Source organism: Mustelus asterias (genome assembly GCF_964213995.1).
Source record: "Mustelus asterias chromosome X unlocalized genomic scaffold, sMusAst1.hap1.1 SUPER_X_unloc_1, whole genome shotgun sequence".
Lineage (NCBI taxonomy): Eukaryota > Metazoa > Chordata > Chondrichthyes > Carcharhiniformes > Triakidae > Mustelus > Mustelus asterias.
Genome location: NW_027595346.1, coordinates 345,612 through 364,671, shown reverse-complemented (window position 1 = coordinate 364,671; position 19,060 = coordinate 345,612). Strand labels below are relative to the sequence as shown.

The window sequence follows — 19,060 nt, the reverse complement described above, 5'->3', positions numbered from 1 at the left end:
ACTACTGTGCCTTTAAGAAATGGATTTTTAATCATGTTTCTCTGAGGTTTTTTCAAACAGGCTCCGGTAGCTTATTGGTGCCATGTTGTCTGTAGCTAGTGTCCGTAATTGTTACTGGAGCAATGTAATGGACAACATGTTTATTTTTAATGTGGACGAATGCAGTGTCCTGGGGATTTAATTATCCTTTAGGGATTGCTGACTGGGCTTGATTTGGGGATGATTGACAGGTCAGGTGCTGCCTGGGGGACAGTTTTTTCCTATAGCAAGGTCCAAGGTTTTGGTTTTGTTGCTCGTCAGATGCTGTTTGGACTGTAGATAGACTGTTTCCCTCTCTCTCTGGAGTTGAAAATTCTGCTGGCTTTGAGTTGCTGTGAGAAGCTACTAGGAGGAAGACGGTGTCTTTATCTCTCTCTCCAGAGGCATGCTGTAAGTTCCAGGCCTGGAAAGACTGAGCGTTTTAATTCAATATTCAAAGCACCAGTTCACGGCAGCTATTAAAAAGCTGCAAAATCCAGCATGACATGAGGCATACTTACTTTTTGTGCCAAGTCTAGAAAGGGGTTTATGGGCTGTTGTTTGACTTGGAACATCATAGATAGCTAGCTGTTAAGGTTTATATTATATCATTTTGATTCTTGTAATTGGTAAAAAATATGCTAATTCTTTTTTTAAAACTGTACTCTTAAATAAACTTTGATAAAAGCTCCCTAGTGGGTCACTTGAATCATCCCTGGACTAAACACCTTCTGCTGACCCGAATGCCAAATTCAAAGTGCAAAACCAATGGGCCAGAATTTTACTGTCCCGCCCGCCACGGGAATTGGAGCAAGCGAGGGGCGGATCATGGAAAGATCCATTGATTTCGGGCGGGATTTGACGGTTTCGGGACGAACGAGGCAGGAAAATCCTGCCCACAGTCTAGGCTGACTCCATAAAACACTGTGGAGTTTCTGGCCTGGATCATAACACAGACAGTTACAGAAAAGAATCAGAAAGAGTAACGCAATGCTGACCTCTCTATCCAGAGGGCTAGAGCGCAAGGGGTTAGAATTCAAGCTTCAGCCCTGGTTAACCCTGAGTCACTGTGAACAGTTCTGGGAGCCACATCAGAGAAATGATAGATTGACCTGTGGAGGGAGTGCAGTGTAGAGTTACCCCAGGGATACCTGGACAGCAAGAGTTAAACTCCGAGGAGAGATTCCACAAACCAGGGTTGGAATTTAGACAGTAAGTGGCAATTTTGCCAATGTTTTCAACATATTGCGGGGAAACAGACAGGGTAGATTGGAGGGGAGAATTTCTCTTCAATGGTGAGCGTAGGAGTCGGGGATATATTCTAAATATTGGAGCAAACTTCGAACAAAATTTGGAAACGCTTCGACAGACGAAGTGTTGGAGAAGTTTGGAACTGTCTTCCACACGTAGCACTCGATACTAGATCAATTGTTAATTTCATATCTCACCTTGATAATACCACTGGATATCAAAAAGCTAAGGGACCTGAAGCAAAGGCTTCAAATCATTTTCGAATTATCTCCCTCTTACTGAGTGTGTTTATGGTGACCTGAGGTCTATTTGATCTTCCTCCTGTTGTACCTAAAAGACCGGCGCCTTCCCACAGCCCGTACCTGGCAATGTTGCATTGAATATGGATAGGACAAGCATCTTGGTGCTGAAGGGCTGCTTGCTCATGTTGGTGAACACTGGGATACAGAGCCTCACCAGGATGAAGTAACAGTAGAAGAGGCAACCGAGAACCTGTGAGCGAAGAACAGAGAGGTCATCATCCTGCAGATCGAGAGCGTCCGAGCGAACACTTAGCTGAGTTTCAGCAAGCCCACTCACCACACTGCCACTGCCTTCCAGGGGGAATGGGTGGAAATCATTCTGCCACTATCCCCCACACAGATCCAATCAACTAGCGCATCTACCGCCAACTAAATTCCATTGGCAACACCCTTTCTTGTCTCTCAGCTCAGTATACATCCACCTCATACATTTACTGGGCGAGTTAAACTCTGATGCTCCATCCATCACCCTGAGATCCATCCATCGCACTGCAGAGGCTGGAGAGGGGGGCTGGGACCGGGCTGTGGGAGTCTGGGGGGGGGGGCTGGCTGGGAGCACAGGCTTGCTGGGAGCTGGGGGAGGAGCTGGGGAGGGGGGAGCTGGGGAGGGGAGCTGGGGAGGGGAGCTGGGGAGGGAGCTGGGGAGGGGAGCTGGGGGGGGAGCTGGGGAGGGGAGCTGGGGAGGGGAGCAGGGGGGGAGGGGAGCTGGGGGGGAGGGGAGCTGGGGGGGAGGGGAGCTGGGGGGGAGGGGAGCTGGGGGGGAGGGGAGCTGGGGGGGGGAGCTGGGGGGGGGGAGCTGGGGGGGAGAAGAGCTGGGGAGGGGAGCTGGGGGGGGGGAGCTGTGGGAGGAGGAGAGCTGGGGAGGGGAGCTGGGGGGGGGGGAGCTGGGGGGGAGAAGAGCTGGGGAGGGGAGCTGGGGGGGGGAGCTGGGGGGGGGAGCTGTGGGAGGAGGAGAGCTGGGGAGGGGAGCTGGGAGGGGGAGCTGTGGGGGGAGGGGAGCTGGGGGGGGGGCGAGCTGGGGGGGAGGAGAGCTGGGGAGGGGAGATGGGGGGGGAGCTGTGGGGGGAGGGGAGCTGTGGGGGGAGGGTAGCTGGGGGGGAGCTGGGGGTGAGCTGTGGGGGGGGAGCTGGGGAGGGGAGCTGGGGCGGGGGGAGCTGGAGAGGGGAGCTGGGGGGGAGAGCTGGGGGGAGGGGAGCTGGGGGGAGGGGAGCTGGGGGGAGGGAGGGGAGCTGGGGGGAGGGAGGGGAGCTGGGGGGGGGGGAGCTGGGGGGGGGGGAGCTGGGGGGGGAGCTGGGGGGGGGGAGAGCTGGCGGGGGGGGGAGCTGTGGGGGGAGGTGAGCTGGGGGGAGGGGAGCTGGGGGGGGAGCTGTGGGGGGAGGGGAGCTGGGGGGGGAGCTGGGGGGGGGAGCTGGGGAGGGGGGAGCTGGGGGGGGAGCTGGGGGGGAGGGGAGCCGGGGAGGGGGGAGCTGGGGGGGTGAGCTGTGGGGGGGGGGGAGCTGGAGAGGGGAGCTGGGGGGAGGGGAGCTGGGGGGGGGAGGGGAGCTGGAGAGGGGAGCTGGGGGGATGGGAGCTGGGGGGGGAGGGGAGCTGGGGGGGGGAGGGGTGCTGGGGGGGGAGGTGGGGGGGAGGAGCTGGGGGGGAGAAGAGCTGGGGAGGGGAGCTGGGGGGGGGAGCTGTGGGGGAGGAGAGCTGGGGAGGGGAGCTGGGGGGGGGAGCTGGGGGGGGGAGCTGTGGGGGGAGGGGAGCTGGGGGGGGGGAGCTGGGGGGGAGGAGAGCTGGGGAGGGGAGATGGGGGGGGGGAGCTGTGGGGGGAGGGGAGCTGTGGGGGGAGGGTAGCTGGGGGGTGAGCTGAGGGGGGGGAGCTGGGGAGGGGAGCTGGGGCGGGGGGAGCTGGAGAGGGGAGCTGGGGGGGAAGCTGGGGAGGGGAGCTGGGGGGAGGGGAGCTGGGGGGGGGAGGGGAGCTGGGGGGGGGGGAGCTGGGGGGGGAGGTGGGGGGGGGAGCTGGGGGGGGGGAGCTGTGGGGGGAGGTGAGCTGGGGGGAGGGGAGCTGGGGGGAGGGGAGCTGGGGGGGGAGCTGTGGGGGGAGGGGAGCTGGGGGGAGGGGAGCTGGGGGGGGAGCTGGGGGGGGGAGCTGGGGAGGGGGGAGGTGGGGGGGGGAGCTGGGGGGGGGGAGCTGGGGGGGGGAGCTGGGGGGGGAGGTGAGCTGGGGGGAGGGGAGCTGGGGGGAGGGGAGCTGGGGGGAGGGGAGCTGGGGGGGGAGCTGTGGGGGGAGGGGAGCTGGGGGGAGGGGAGCTGGGGGGGAGCCTGGGGAGGGGGGAGCTGGGGGGGGAGCTGGGGGGGGGAGCTGGGGGGGAGGGGAGCCGGGGAGGGGGGAGCTGGGGGGGTAGCTGGAGGGGAGGGGAGCTGGGGAGGGGAGCTGGGGAGGGGAGCTGGGGGGGGGGGAGCTGGGGGGGAGAAGAGCTGGGGAGGGGAGCTGGGGGGGGGAGCTGTGGGAGGAGGAGAGCTGGGGAGGGGAGCTGGGAGGGGGAGCTGTGGGGGGAGGGGAGCTGGGGGGGGGGGCGAGCTGGGGGGGAGGAGAGCTGGGGAGGGGAGATGGGGGGGGAGCTGTGGGGGGAGGGGAGCTGTGGGGGGAGGGTAGCTGGGGGGGGAGCTGTGGGGGGGGAGCTGGGGAGGGGAGCTGGGGCGGGGGGAGCTGGAGAGGGGAGCTGGGGGGGAGAGCTGGGGGGAGGGGAGCTGGGGGGAGGGGAGCTGGGGGGAGGGAGGGGAGCTGGGGGGGGGGGAGCTGGGGGGGGAGCTGGGGGGGGGAGCTGGGGGGGGGGAGAGCTGGCGGGGGGGGGAGCTGTGGGGGGAGGTGAGCTGGGGGGAGGGGAGCTGGGGGGGGAGCTGTGGGGGGAGGGGAGCTGGGGGGAGGGGAGCTGGGGGGAGGGGAGCTGGGGGAAGGGGAGCTGGGGGGGGGAGCTGGGGAGGGGGGAGCTGGGGGGGGAGCTGGGGGGGAGGGGAGCCGGGGAGGGGGGAGCTGGGGGGTGAGCTGTGGGGGGGGGGGGGAGCTGGAGAGGGGAGCTGGGGGGAGGGGAGCTGGGGGGGGGAGGGGAGCTGGAGAGGGGAGCTGGGGGGATGGGAGCTGGGGGGGGAGGGGAGCTGGGGGGGGGAGCTGGGGGGGGGAGGGGTGCTGGGGGGGGAGCTGGGGGGGAGGAGCTGGGGGGGAGAAGAGCTGGGGAGGGGAGCTGGGGGGGGGGAGCTGTGGGGGAGGAGAGCTGGGGAGGGGAGCTGGGGGGGGGAGCTGTGGGGGGAGGGGAGCTGGGGGGGGGGAGCTGGGGGGGAGGAGAGCTGGGGAGGGGAGATGGGGGGGGGAGCTGTGGGGGGAGGGGAGCTGTGGGGGGAGGGTAGCTGGGGGGTGAGCTGTGGGGGGGGAGCTGGGGAGGGGAGCTGGGGCGGGGGAGCTGGAGAGGGGAGCTGGGGGGGAAGCTGGGGAGGGGAGCTGGGGGGAGGGGAGCTGGGGGGGGGAGGGGAGCTGGGGGGGGGTGAGCTGGGGGGGGAGGTGGGGGGGGAGCTGGGGGGGGGGAGCTGGGGGGGGGAGCTGTGGGGGGAGGTGAGCTGGGGGGAGGGGAGCTGGGGGGAGGGGAGCTGGGGGGGGAGCTGTGGGGGGAGGGGAGCTGGGGGGAGGGGAGCTGTGGGGGGAGGGGAGCTGTGGGGGGAGGGGAGCTGGGGGGAGGGGAGCTGGGGGGGGAGCTGGGGGGGGGAGCTGGGGAGGGGGGAGCTGGGGGGGGAGGTGGGGGGGGAGCTGGGGGGGGGGAGCTGGGGGGGGAGGTGAGCTGGGGGGAGGGGAGCTGGGGGGAGGGGAGCTGGGGGGAGGGGAGCTGGGGGGAGGGGAGCTGGGGGGGGAGCTGTGGGGGGAGGGGAGCTGGGGGGAGGGGAGCTGGGGGGGAGCTGGGGGGGGGAGCTGGGGAGGGGCGAGCTGGGGGGGGAGCTGGGGGGGGGAGCTGGGGGGGGGAGCTGGGGGGGAGGGGAGCCGGGGAGGGGGGAGCTGGGGGGGTAGCTGGAGGGGAGGGGAGCTGGGGGGGGAGCTGGGGGGGGGGAGGGGAGCTGGGGGGGGAGCTGGGGGGGGGGAGGGGAGCTGCGGGGGGGAGGGGAGCTGGGGGGGGGAGGGGAGCTGGGGGGGAGGGGACCTGGGGGGGGGAGGTGGGGAGGGGAGCTGGGGGAGCTGGGGGGGGGAGGGGAGCTGGGGGGGAGGGGACCTGGGGGGGGGAGGTGGGGAGGGGAGCTGGGGGAGCTGGGGAGGAGGGGAGGTGGGGGGGAGCTGGGGGGGGGGGGGGGAGCTGTGGGGGGCGGGGAGCTGGGGGGGAGCTGAGGGGGTCTGGGGGAGGGCAGTCGGGGGGTGGGCTGGGAGCTAGGGGGTTTGGGGGTCTGGGAGCTGGGGGGGGCTGGTGGGAGCTCACTGCTCACTGGAGGGCAGCGAGTTCACTGATTCTTTGCCAGTCTGTGAACTGACTGCGTGAGATATTTAGTTGTTTGTGTTGTTCTCACCTGAGCAAAGTTCAGTGCCACGTACTTCCATCTGATGCTTGGAGTTCTGGAATGAAACAGCCAAGATGAAATTGATTGGGATATTTTTCCCGCGGAATCCCAAAGAACTGTCCTGCCAATGCAGCACTATACAAGGGTAGTCACTGTTCTCATGCAGAAAGTACAACAGGCAAGCTGCACAAAGCAAGATCCCACAAACAAACAAACAGATGACCAGATAAACTGTTTCAGCGGGTATCAAATGACGCATAAATATCGACGGGGACATTGGTCTTCGAAATAGTGCCGTGGGATCTTGTAGAACCACCAGAGAGGCAGAGCCTTTGGTTAAAGTAACAGAGTGCCGCTCCGATAGCACGGCACTGGAGTGTCAGCTTAGACTTTGTCCTTCAAGCTGTGGAGTGGGGCTGGGATCCAGAACCCACTGTGTCAGAAGCCAGAGCATGCAACCACTTCTTATCCAATCGGAGCGTGACTTTAACTCACAAGCACTGAATCTCTCCATTCAGGGAGGAAGCTTCTGAATATTTCCTGTGGAAGTGAGCCAAACAGACCAGGAGAGAACCAGCACCAAAGCTGGTTCGAGTGAGTCATCAGTGCGACTGACACTGGCACCATTTACTGGGCAGATACAACAAGTAGACATGACATTGAATGACAACATGAACAATGAGTGAAGTGAAAATAAAATGTTTTAAAGTAGCTGTAGTTGGGGGTGTCACAGTGGTTAGCACTGCTGCCTCACAGCGCCAGGGACCCGGGTTCATTCCCAGCTGGGGTGACTGTGTGGAATCTGCACATTCGGCCCGTCTCTGTGTGGGTTTCCTCCGGGCGCTCCAGTTTCCTCCCACAGTCCAAAGATGTGTGGGTTAGAGGGATTGGCCATTCTAAATGCACGAGGGGGTTAGTTAGGATTTTGTAAAGAGCTTATCTGGGAGAATGACAACAGCATCATGGGAAATCTAGAAAGGAGAAGCTCTGGGTTCAGTGGGAGAGACAGAAAGGAGAAGCTCTGGATTTAGTGGGAGAGACAGAAAGGAGAAGCTCTGGATTCAGTGGGAGAGACAGAAAGGAGAAGCTCTGGATTCAGTGGGAGAGACAGCAAGGGGAAGCTCTGGGTTCAGTGGGAGAGACAGAAAGGAGAAGCTCTGGATTCAGTGGGAGAGACAGCAAGGAGAAGCTCTGGATTCAGTGGGAGAGACAGCAAGGGGAAGCTCTGGGTTCACGGGGAGAGACAGCAAGGGGAAGCTCTGGGTTCACGAGGAGAGACAGCAAGGGGAAGCTCTGGGTTCAGTGGGAGAGACAGCAAGGGGAAGCTCGTGGTTCACGAGGAGAGACAGCAAGGGGAAGCTCTGGGTTCAGTGGGAGAGACAGCAAGGAGACGCTCTGGGTTCACGGGGAGAGACAGCAAGGGGAAGCTCTGGGTTCACGGGGAGAGACAGCAAGGGGAAGCTCTGGGTTCAGTGGGAGAGACAGCAAGGGGAAGCTCTGGGTTCACGAGGAGAGACAGCAAGGGGAAGCTCGTGGTTCACGAGGAGAGACAGCAAGGGGAAGCTCTGGGTTCAGTGGGAGAGACAGCAAGGAGACGCTCTGGGTTCACGGGGAGAGACAGCAAGGGGAAGCTCTGGGTTCAGTGGGAGAGACAGCAAGGGGAAGCTCTGTGTTCAGTGGGAGAGACAGCAAGGGGAAGCTCTGGGTTCAGTGGGAGAGACAGCAAGGGGAAGCTCTGGGTTCAGTGGGAGAGACAGCAAGGGGAAGCTCTGGGTTCACGGGGAGAGACAGCAAGGGGAAGCTCTGGGTTCACGAGGAGAGACAGCAAGGGGAAGCTCTGGGTTCACGAGGAGAGAAAGCAAGGGGAAGCTCTGGGTTCACGGGGAGAGACAGCAAGGGGAAGCTCTGGGTTCACGGGGAGAGACAGCAAGGGGAAGCTCTGTGTTCACAGGGAGAGACAGCAAGGGGAAGCTCTGGGTTCAGTGGGAGAGACAGCAAGGGGAAGCTCTGGGTTCAGTGGGAGAGACAGCAAGGGGAAGCTCTGGGTTCAGTGGGAGAGACAGCAAGGGGAAGCTCTGGGTTCAGTGGGAGAGACAGCAAGGGGAAGCTCTGGGTTCAGTGGGAGAGACAGCAAGGGGAAGCTCTGGGTTCACGGGGAGAGACAGCAAGGGGAAGCTCTGGGTTCACGAGGAGAGACAGCAAGGGGAAGCTCTGGGTTCAGTGGGAGAGACAGCAAGGGGAAGCTCGTGGTTCACGAGGAGAGACAGCAAGGGGAAGCTCTGGGTTCAGTGGGAGAGACAGCAAGGAGACGCTCTGGGTTCACGGGGAGAGACAGCAAGGGGAAGCTCTGGGTTCACGGGGAGAGACAGCAAGGGGAAGCTCTGGGTTCAGTGGGAGAGACAGCAAGGGGAAGCTCTGGGTTCACGAGGAGAGACAGCAAGGGGAAGCTCGTGGTTCACGAGGAGAGACAGCAAGGGGAAGCTCTGGGTTCAGTGGGAGAGACAGCAAGGAGACGCTCTGGGTTCACGGGGAGAGACAGCAAGGGGAAGCTCTGGGTTCAGTGGGAGAGACAGCAAGGGGAAGCTCTGTGTTCAGTGGGAGAGACAGCAAGGGGAAGCTCTGGGTTCAGTGGGAGAGACAGCAAGGGGAAGCTCTGGGTTCAGTGGGAGAGACAGCAAGGGGAAGCTCTGGGTTCACGGGGAGAGACAGCAAGGGGAAGCTCTGGGTTCACGAGGAGAGACAGCAAGGGGAAGCTCTGGGTTCACGAGGAGAGAAAGCAAGGGGAAGCTCTGGGTTCACGGGGAGAGACAGCAAGGGGAAGCTCTGGGTTCACGGGGAGAGACAGCAAGGGGAAGCTCTGGGTTCAGTGGGAGAGACAGCAAGGGGAAGCTCTGTGTTCACGGGGAGAGACAGCAAGGGGAAGCTCTGGGTTCAGTGGGAGAGACAGCAAGGGGAAGCTCTGGGTTCAGTGGGAGAGACAGCAAGGGGAAGCTCTGGGTTCAGTGGGAGAGGCAGCAAGGAGAAGCTCTGGGTTCACGGGGAGAGACAGCAAGGGGAAGCTCTGTGTTCAGCGGGAGAGACAGCAAGGGGAAGCTCTGGGTTCAGTGGGAGAGACAGCAAGGGGAAGCTCTGGATTCACGGGGAGAGACAGCAAGGGGAAGCTCTGGGTTCAGTGGGAGAGACAGCAAGGGGAAGCTCTGGGTTCACAGGGAGAGACAGCAAGGGGAAGCTCTGGGTTCAGTGGGAGAGACAGCAAGGGGAAGCTCTGGGTTTACGGGGAGAGACAGCAAGGGGAAGCTCTGGATTCACGGGGAGAGACAGCAAGGGGAAGCTCTGGGTTCAGTGGGAGAGACAGCAAGGGGAAGCTCTGGGTTCACGAGGAGAGACAGCAAGGGGAAGCTCTGGGTTCACGAGGAGAGACAGCAAGGGGAAGCTCTGGGTTCAGTGGGAGAGACAGCAAGGGGAAGCTCTGGGTTCACGAGGAGAGACAGCAAGGGGAAGCTCTGGGTTCACGAGGAGAGACAGCAAGGGGAAGCTCTGGGTTCAGTGGGAGACACAGCAAGGGGAAGTTCTGGGTTCAGTGGGAGAGACAGCAAGGGGAAGCTCTGGGTTTACGGGGAGAGACAGCAAGGGGAAGCTCTGGGTTCACGAGGAGAGACAGCAAGGGGAAGCTCTGGGTTCACGAGGAGAGACAGCAAGGGGAAGCTCTGGGTTCACGAGGAGAGACAGCAAGGGGAAGCTCTGGGTTTACGGGGAGAGACAGCAAGGGGAAGCTCTGGGTTCAGTGGGGGAGACAGCAAGGGGAAGCTCTGGGTTCAGTGGGAGAGACAGCAAGGGGAAGCTCTGGGTTCAGTGGGAGAGACAGCAAGGGGAAGCTCTGGGTTTACGGGGAGAGACAGCAAGGGGAAGCTCTGGGTTCACGGGGAGAGACAGCAAGGGGAAGCTCTGGGTTCAGTGGGAGACACAGCAAGGGGAAGCTCTGGGTTCAGTGGGAGAGACAGCAAGGGGAAGCTCTGGGTTCAGTGGGAGAGACAGCAAGGGGAAGCTCTGGGTTCAGTGGGAGAGACAGCAAGGGGAAGCTCTGGGTTCACGGGGAGAGACAGCAAGGGGAAGCTCTGGGTTCACGGGGAGAGACAGCAAGGGGAAGCTCTGGGTTCACGGGGAGAGACAGCAAGGGGAAGCTCTGGGTTCAGTGGGAGAGACAGCAAGGGGAAGCTCTGGGTTCACGAGGAGAGACAGCAAGGGGAAGCTCTGGGTTCAGTGGGAGAGACAGCAAGGGGAAGCTCTGGGTTCACGGGGAGAGACAGCAAGGGGAAGCTCTGGGTTCAGTGGGAGAGACAGCAAGGGGAAGCTCTGGGTTTACGGGGAGAGACAGCAAGGGGAAGCTCTGGGTTCACGGGGAGAGACAGCAAGGGGAAGCTCTGGGTTCAGTGGGAGAGACAGCAAGGGGACGCTCTGGGTTCAGTGGGAGAGACAGCAAGGGGAAGCTCTGGGTTCACGAGGAGAGACAGCAAGGGGAAGCTCTGGGTTCAGTGGGAGAGACAGCAAGGGGAAGCTCTGGGTTTACGGGGAGAGACAGCAAGGGGAAGCTCTGGGTTCAGTGGGAGACACAGCAAAGGGGAAGCTCTGGGTTCAGTGGGAGAGACAGCAAAGGGGAAGCTCTGGGTTTACGGGGAGAGACAGCAAGGGGAAGCTCTGGGTTCAGTGGGACAGACAGCAAGGGGAAGCTCTGGGTTCACGGGGAGAGACAGCAAGGGGAAGCTCTGGGTTCACGAGGAGAGACAGCAAGGGGAAGCTCTGGGTTCACGAGGAGAGACAGCAAGGGGAAGCTCTGGGTTCAGTGGGAGAGACAGCAAGGGGAAGCTCTGGGTTCAGTGGGAGAGGCAGCAAGGAGAAGCTCTGGGTTCACGAGGAGAGACAGCAAGGGGAAGCTCTGGGTTCACGGGGAGAGACAGCAAGGGGAAGCTCTGGGTTCAGTGGGACAGACAGCAAGGGGAAGCTCTGGGTTCAGTGGGAGAGACAGCAAGGGGAAGCTCTGTGTTCAGTGGGAGAGACAGCAAGGGGAAGCTCTGGGTTCAGTGGGAGAGACAGCAAGGGGAAGCTCTGGGTTCACGGGGAGAGACAGCAAGGGGAAGCTCTGGGTTCACGGGGAGAGACAGCAAGGGGAAGCTCTGGGTTTACGGGGAGAGACAGCAAGGGGAAGCTCTGGATTCACGGGGAGAGACAGCAAGGCGAAGCTCTGGGTTCACGGGGAGAGACAGCAAGGGGAAGCTCTGGGTTCAGTGGAAGAGACAGCAAGGGGAAGCTCTGGGTTCACAGGGAGAGACAGCAAGGGGTAGCTCTGGGTTCAGTGGGAGAGACAGCAAGTGGAAGCTCTGGGTTTACGGGGAGAGACAGCAAGGGGAAGCTCTGGATTCACGGGGAGAGACAGCAAGGGGAAGCTCTGGGTTCAGTGGGAGAGACAGCAAGGGGAAGCTCTGGGTTCACGAGGAGAGACAGCAAGGGGAAGCTCTGGGTTTACGGGGAGAGACAGCAAGGGCAAGCTCTGGATTCAGTGGGAGAGGCAGCAAGGGGAAGCTCTGGGTTCAGTGGGAGACACAGCAAGGGGAAGCTCTGGGTTCAGTGGGAGAGACAGCAAGGGGAAGCTCTGGGTTTACGGGGAGAGACAGCAAGGGGAAGCTCTGGGTTCAGTGGGAGAGACAGCAAGGGGAAGCTCTGGGTTCACGAGGAGAGACAGCAAGGGGAAGCTCTGGGTTCAGTGGGAGAGACAGCAAGGGGAAGCTCTCCGAATACACAGGATCTGCTCGGATGAGGAGGATCGCAACGGACACCTCCAGACGCTGAAAGATGCCCTCATAAGAACAGGATATGGCGCTCGACTCATTGATCAACAGTTCCGACGCGCCACAGCGAAAAACCGCACCGTCCTCCTCAGAAGACAAACACGGGACACAGTAGACAGAGTACCCTTCGTTGTCCAGTACTTCCCCGGAGAGGAGAAGCTACGTCATCTCCTCCGGAGCCTTCAACATGTCATTGATGAAGACGAACATCTCGCCAAGGCCATCCCCACACCCCCACTTCTTGCCTTCAAACAACCACGCAACCTCAAACAGACCATTGTCCGCAGCAAACTACCCAGCCTTCAGGAGAACAGTGACCATGACACCACACAATCTCTGCAAGACGTGCCGGATCATCGACACGGATGCCATCATCTCACGTGAGAACACCATCTACCAGGTACACGGTACATACTCTTGCAACTCGGCCAACGTTGTCTACCTGATACGCTGTAGGAAAGGATGTCCCGAGGCATGGTACATTGGGGAAACCACGCAGACGCTACGACAACGGATGAATGAACACCGCTCGACAATCACCAGGCAAAACTGTTCTCTTCCTGTGGGGGAGCACTTCAGCAGTCACGGGCATTCAGCCTTGGATCTTCAGGTAAGCGTTCTCCAAGGCGGCCTTCACGACACACGACAGCGCAGAGTCGCTGAGCAGAAACTGATAGCCAAGTTCCGCACACATGAGGACGGCCTAAACCGGGATGTTGGATTTATGTCACATTATCAGTAACCCCCACAGCTTGCCTCCTGATCTTACAAGCTGTTCTGTCTGGAGACAATACACATCTCTTTAACCTGTGTTTAATGTTCCCTCCACCCACATTATCTGTACCTTTCAGACCTGGCTGGCTGTAGAGATTTGCATTCTAATTAGTATTCTGTAACTTGATGTTGTGTCTCTGTGCACTGTTGGAGAACAGATTTTCACTCCATCTGACGAAGGGGCAGCGCTCCGAAAGCTTATGGTATTTGCTACCAAATAAACCTGTTGGACTTTAACCTGGTGTTGTGAGACTTCTTTCAGTGGGAGAGACAGCAAGGGGAAGCTCTGGGTTCACGGGGAGAGACAGCAAGGGGAAGCTCTGGGTTCAGTGGGAGAGACAGCAAGGGGAAGCTCTGGGTTCAGTGGGAGAGACAGCAAGGGGAAGCTCTGGGTTCAGTGGGAGAGACAGCAAGGGGAAGCTCTGGGTTCACAGGGAGAGACAGAAAGGGGAAGCTCTGGGTTCAGTGGGAGAGACAGCAAGGGGAAGCTCTGGGTTCAGTGGGAGAGACAGCAAGGAGAAGCTCTGGGTTCACAGGGAGAGACAGCAAGGGGAAGCTCTGGGTTCAGTGGGAGAGACAGCAAGGGGAAGCTCTGGGTTCACGGGGAGAGACAGCAAGGGGAAGCTCTGGGTTCAGTGGGAGAGACAGCAAGGGGAAGCTCTGGGTTCACAGGGAGAGACAGCAAGGGGAAGCTCTGGTTTCAGTGGGAGAGACAGCAAGGGGAAGCTCTGGGTTCAGTGGGAGAGACAGCAAGGGGAAGCTCTGGGTTCAGTGGGAGAGACAGCAAGGGGAAGCTCTGGGTTCAGTGGGGGAGAGACAGCAAGGGGAAGCTCTGGGTTCAGTGGGAGAGACAGCAAGGGGAAGCTCTGGGTTCAGTGGGAGAGACAGCAAGGGGAAGCTCTGGGTTCAGTGGGAGAGACAGCAAGGGGAAGCTCTGGGTTCACGAGGAGAGACAGCAAGGGGAAGCTCTGGGTTCAGTGGGGGAGAGACAGCAAGGGGAAGCTCTGGGTTCAGTGGGAGAGACAGCAAGGGGAAGCTCTGGGTTCAGTGGGAGAGACAGCAAGTGGAAGCTCTGGGTTCAGTGGGAGAGACAGCAAGGGGAAGCTCTGGGTTCACGAGGAGAGACAGAACATAAGAACATAAGAAATAGGAGCAGGAGTAGGCCATCTGGCCCTTCGAGCCTGCCCCGCCATTGAACAAGATCATGGCTGATCTGAAGCGAATCAGTTCCACTTACCCGCCTGCTCCCCATAACCCCTAATTCCCTTATCGATCAGAAAACTATCTACCCGTGATTTAAACATATTCAACGAGGAAGCCTCCACCACTTCAATGGGCAGAGAATTCCAGAGATTCACTACCCTCTGAGAGAAGAAGTTCCCCCTCAACTCTGTTCTGAACCGGCCCCCACTTATTTTGAGGCTGTGCCCTCTAGTTCTGGTTTCCCTTCTAAGTGGAAAGAATCTCTCCACCTGTACCCTATCCAGCCCCTTCATTATCTTATATGTCTCTATAAGATCACCCCTCATCCTTCTAAACTCCAACGAGTACAGACCCAATCTGTTTAATCTCTCCTCATAAGCTACACCCCTCATCTCCGGTATCAACCTGGTGAACCTTCTCTGCACTCCCTCCAAGGCCAATATATCCTTTCGCAAATAAGGGGACCAAAACTGCACACAGTACTCCAGTTGCGGCCTCACCAGTGCCTTGTACAGTTGCAGCAAGACCTCCCTGCTTTTATATTCTATCCCCCTCGCGATAAAGGCCAACATTCCATTCGCCTTCTTGATCACCTGCTGCACCTGCAGACTGAGTTTTTGCGATTCATGCACAAGGACCCCCAGGTCCCTCTGCACAGTCGCACGATGTAATTTTTCTCCATTTCAATAATATTCCAATTTCCTATTATTTCTTCCAAAGTGGATAACCTCACATTTGCTAACGTTATATTCCATCTGCCAGATCCTCGCCCACTCGCTCAGCCGATCCAAATCTCTCTGCAGACTTTCCGCGTCCTCCACGCAATTCGCTTTCCCACTCACCTTCGTGTCATCAGCAAACTTGAATACCCGAGATTCAGTCCCCTCCTCCAGATCATCTATGTAAATGGTAAACAATTGAGGCCCCAGCACCGATCCCTGCGGCACGCCACTGGTCACCAACTGCCAACCAGAAAAGCACCCATTTATCCCAACTCTCTGCTTCCTGTTAGATAGCCAATCCCCAATCCACGCCAACACCTTACCCCTAACTCCGTGTACCCCAATCTTCTGCAGCAACCTTTTGTGAGGCACCTGATCGAACGCCTTCTGGAAATCTAAAAACACCACATCCACCGGTTCCCCTCTGTCAACCGCACTAGTGACATCTTCATAAAAGTCCAGTAGATTCGTCAAACACGACTTTCCCTTCATGAATCCATGCTGCGTCTGCTTGATCGAACCATTCTTATTCAGGTGCTCTGTTATTTCCTCTTTAATAATGGACTCTAGCATCTTCCCAACTACGGACGTTAAGCTAACCGGCCTGTAGTTACCCGCCTTTTGTCTACTTCCTTTTTTAAACAGCGGCGTAACAGTAGCTGTTTTCCAGTCAGCCGGCACTACCCCAGAGTCCAGCGAATTTTGATAAATTACTACTAACGCATCTGCTATTACCTCAGCCATTTCTTTCAGTACCCTGGGATGCATTCCATCCGGGCCCGGGGACTTGTCTACCTTCAGTCCTATTAGTCTACCAAGCATCACCTCCTTAGTAACAGTAATTGTATTAAGGACCTCCCCTCCCACCAACTCTCGATCTCTAATATTCGGCAAACTATTTGTGTCTTCCACCGTGAAGACCGACACAAAGAACTTATTTGAAGTCTCAGCCATTTCCTCGTTTTCCACTATTAAATCCCCCCTCTCATCTTCCAAGGGTCCAACATTCACTCGAGCCACTCTATTCCTTTTTATATACTTGTAAAAACTTTTACTATCATTTTTTATATTTTGAGCTAGTTTAGTTTCATAATCTATCTTTCCTTTCTTAATCGCTTTCTTAGTCGTTCTTTGTTTTTCTTTAAAGCTTTCCCAATCCACTAATGCTCCACTATTTTTGGCCACTCTGTACGCATCTGATTTTATTCTAATACTCTCCTTTATTTCCTTCGTTATCCACGTCCGGTTATCCTTTTTCTTACAGTCCTTCTTTATCACCGGAATATATTTTTGCTGAGTACTTAAAAAAATCTCCTTAAAAATCCTCCACTGTTCCTCAGCTGTCCTACCTACCAGTCTGCTCTCCCAGTCCACCCTCGCCAATTCAGCCCTCATCCTATCGTACTCCCCTCTGTTCAAGCAGAGGACACTGGTTTGGGACCCTACTTTCTCACCCTCCATCTGTATCAGAAATTCCACCATATTATGATCACTCATCCCAAGAGGATCCTTCACAAGAAGGGGAAGCTCTGCGTTCAAGAGGAGAGACAGCAAGGGGAAGCTCTGGGTTCAGTGGGAGAGACAGCAAGGGGAGGCTCTGGGTTCAGTGGGAGAGACAGCAAGGGGAAGCTCTGGGTTCACGGGGAGAGACAGCAAGGGGAAGCTCTGGGTTCACGGGGAGAGACAGCAAGGGGAAGCTCTGGGTTCAGTGGGAGACACAGCAAGGGGAAGCTCTGGGTTCAGTGGGAGAGACAGCAAGGGGAAGCTCTGGATTCACGGGGAGAGACAGCAAGGGGAAGCTCTGGGTTTACGGGGAGAGACAGCAAGGGGAAGCTCTGGGTTCACGGGGAGAGACAGCAAGGGGAAGCTCTGGGTTCAGTGGGAGAGACAGCAAGGGGAAGCTCTGGGTTCACGAGGAGAGACAGCAAGGGGAAGCTCTGGGTTTACGGGGAGAGACAGCAAGGGCAAGCTCTGGATTCAGTGGGAGAGGCAGCAAGGGGAAGCTCTGGGTTCAGTGGGAGACACAGCAAGGGGAAGCTCTGGGTTCAGTGGGAGAGACAGCAAGGGGAAGCTCTGGGTTTACGGGGAGAGACAGCAAGGGGAAGCTCTGGGTTCAGTGGGAGAGACAGCAAGGGGAAGCTCTGGGTTCACGAGGAGAGACAGCAAGGGGAAGCTCTGGGTTCAGTGGGAGAGACAGCAAGGGGAAGCTCTCCGAATACACAGGATCTGCTCGGATGAGGAGGATCGCAACGGACACCTCCAGACGCTGAAAGATGCCCTCATAAGAACAGGATATGGCGCTCGACTCATTGATCAACAGTTCCGACGCGCCACAGCGAAAAACCGCACCGTCCTCCTCAGAAGACAAACACGGGACACAGTAGACAGAGTACCCTTCGTTGTCCAGTACTTCCCCGGAGAGGAGAAGCTACGTCATCTCCTCCGGAGCCTTCAACATGTCATTGATGAAGACGAACATCTCGCCAAGGCCATCCCCACACCCCCACTTCTTGCCTTCAAACAACCACGCAACCTCAAACAGACCATTGTCCGCAGCAAACTACCCAGCCTTCAGGAGAACAGTGACCATGACACCACACAATCTCTGCAAGACGTGCCGGATCATCGACACGGATGCCATCATCTCACGTGAGAACACCATCTACCAGGTACACGGTACATACTCTTGCAACTCGGCCAACGTTGTCTACCTGATACGCTGTAGGAAAGGATGTCCCGAGGCATGGTACATTGGGGAAACCACGCAGACGCTACGACAACGGATGAATGAACACCGCTCGACAATCACCAGGCAAAACTGTTCTCTTCCTGTGGGGGAGCACTTCAGCAGTCACGGGCATTCAGCCTTGGATCTTCAGGTAAGCGTTCTCCAAGGCGGCCTTCACGACACACGACAGCGCAGAGTCGCTGAGCAGAAACTGATAGCCAAGTTCCGCACACATGAGGACGGCCTAAACCGGGATGTTGGATTTATGTCACATTATCAGTAACCCCCACAGCTTGCCTCCTGATCTTACAAGCTGTTCTGTCTGGAGACAATACACATCTCTTTAACCTGTGTTTAATGTTCCCTCCACCCACATTATCTGTACCTTTCAGACCTGGCTGGCTGTAGAGATTTGCATTCTAATTAGTATTCTGTAACTTGATGTTGTGTCTCTGTGCACTGTTGGAGAACAGATTTTCACTCCATCTGACGAAGGGGCAGCGCTCCGAAAGCTTATGGTATTTGCTACCAAATAAACCTGTTGGACTTTAACCTGGTGTTGTGAGACTTCTTTCAGTGGGAGAGACAGCAAGGGGAAGCTCTGGGTTCACGGGGAGAGACAGCAAGGGGAAGCTCTGGGTTCAGTGGGAGAGACAGCAAGGGGAAGCTCTGGGTTCAGTGGGAGAGACAGCAAGGGGAAGCTCTGGGTTCAGTGGGAGAGACAGCAAGGGGAAGCTCTGGGTTCACAGGGAGAGACAGAAAGGGGAAGCTCTGGGTTCAGTGGGAGAGACAGCAAGGGGAAGCTCTGGGTTCAGTGGGAGAGACAGCAAGGAGAAGCTCTGGGTTCACAGGGAGAGACAGCAAGGGGAAGCTCTGGGTTCAGTGGGAGAGACAGCAAGGGGAAGCTCTGGGTTCACGGGGAGAGACAGCAAGGGGAAGCTCTGGGTTCAGTGGGAGAGACAGCAAGGGGAAGCTCTGGGTTCACAGGGAGAGACAGCAAGGGGAAGCTCTGGTTTCAGTGGGAGAGACAGCAAGGGGAAGCTCTGGGTTCAGTGGGAGAGACAGCAAGGGGAAGCTCTGGGTTCAGTGGGAGAGACAGCAAGGGGAAGCTCTGGGTTCAGTGGGGGAGAGACAGCAAGGGGAAGCTCTGGGTTCAGTGGGAGAGACAGCAAGGGGAAGCTCTGGGTTCAGTGGGAGAGACAGCAAGGGGAAGCTCTGGGTTCAGTGGGAGAGACAGCAAGGGGAAGCTCTGGGTTCACGAGGAGAGACAGCAAGGGGAAGCTCTGGGTTCAGTGGGGGAGAGACAGCAAGGGGAAGCTCTGGGTTCAGTGGGAGAGACAGCAAGGGGAAGCTCTGGGTTCAGTGGGAGAGACAGCAAGTGGAAGCTCTGGGTTCAGTGGGAGAGACAGCAAGGGGAAGCTCTGGGTTCACGAGGAGAGACAGAACATAAGAACATAAGAAATAGGAGCAGGAGTAGGCCATCTGGCCCTTCGAGCCTGCCCCGCCATTGAACAAGATCATGGCTGATCTGAAGCGAATCAGTTCCACTTACCCGCCTGCTCCCCATAACCCCTAATTCCCTTATCGATCAGAAAACTATCTACCCGTGATTTAAACATATTCAACGAGGAAGCCTCCACCACTTCAATGGGCAGAGAATTCCAGAGATTCACTACCCTCTGAGAGAAGAAGTTCCCCCTCAAC

At 58.3% G+C, this 19,060-nt stretch overlaps 1 protein-coding gene across 1 annotated transcript in view; it reads right to left on the bottom strand.

The window, feature by feature from the left end:
- LOC144491327 (sterol O-acyltransferase 1-like) overlaps positions 1–19,060 on the bottom strand; it is a 383,813-nt gene that overhangs the window by 30,835 nt on the left and 333,918 nt on the right. Inside the window, exons 6-7 of the mRNA XM_078208990.1 lie at positions 6,096–6,141; positions 1,632–1,761 (exon numbers count right to left, since the gene is read on the bottom strand). Coding sequence (XP_078065116.1) covers positions 1,632–1,761; positions 6,096–6,141 — 176 coding nt within the window. The remainder of the gene's footprint in view (positions 1–1,631; positions 1,762–6,095; positions 6,142–19,060) is intronic.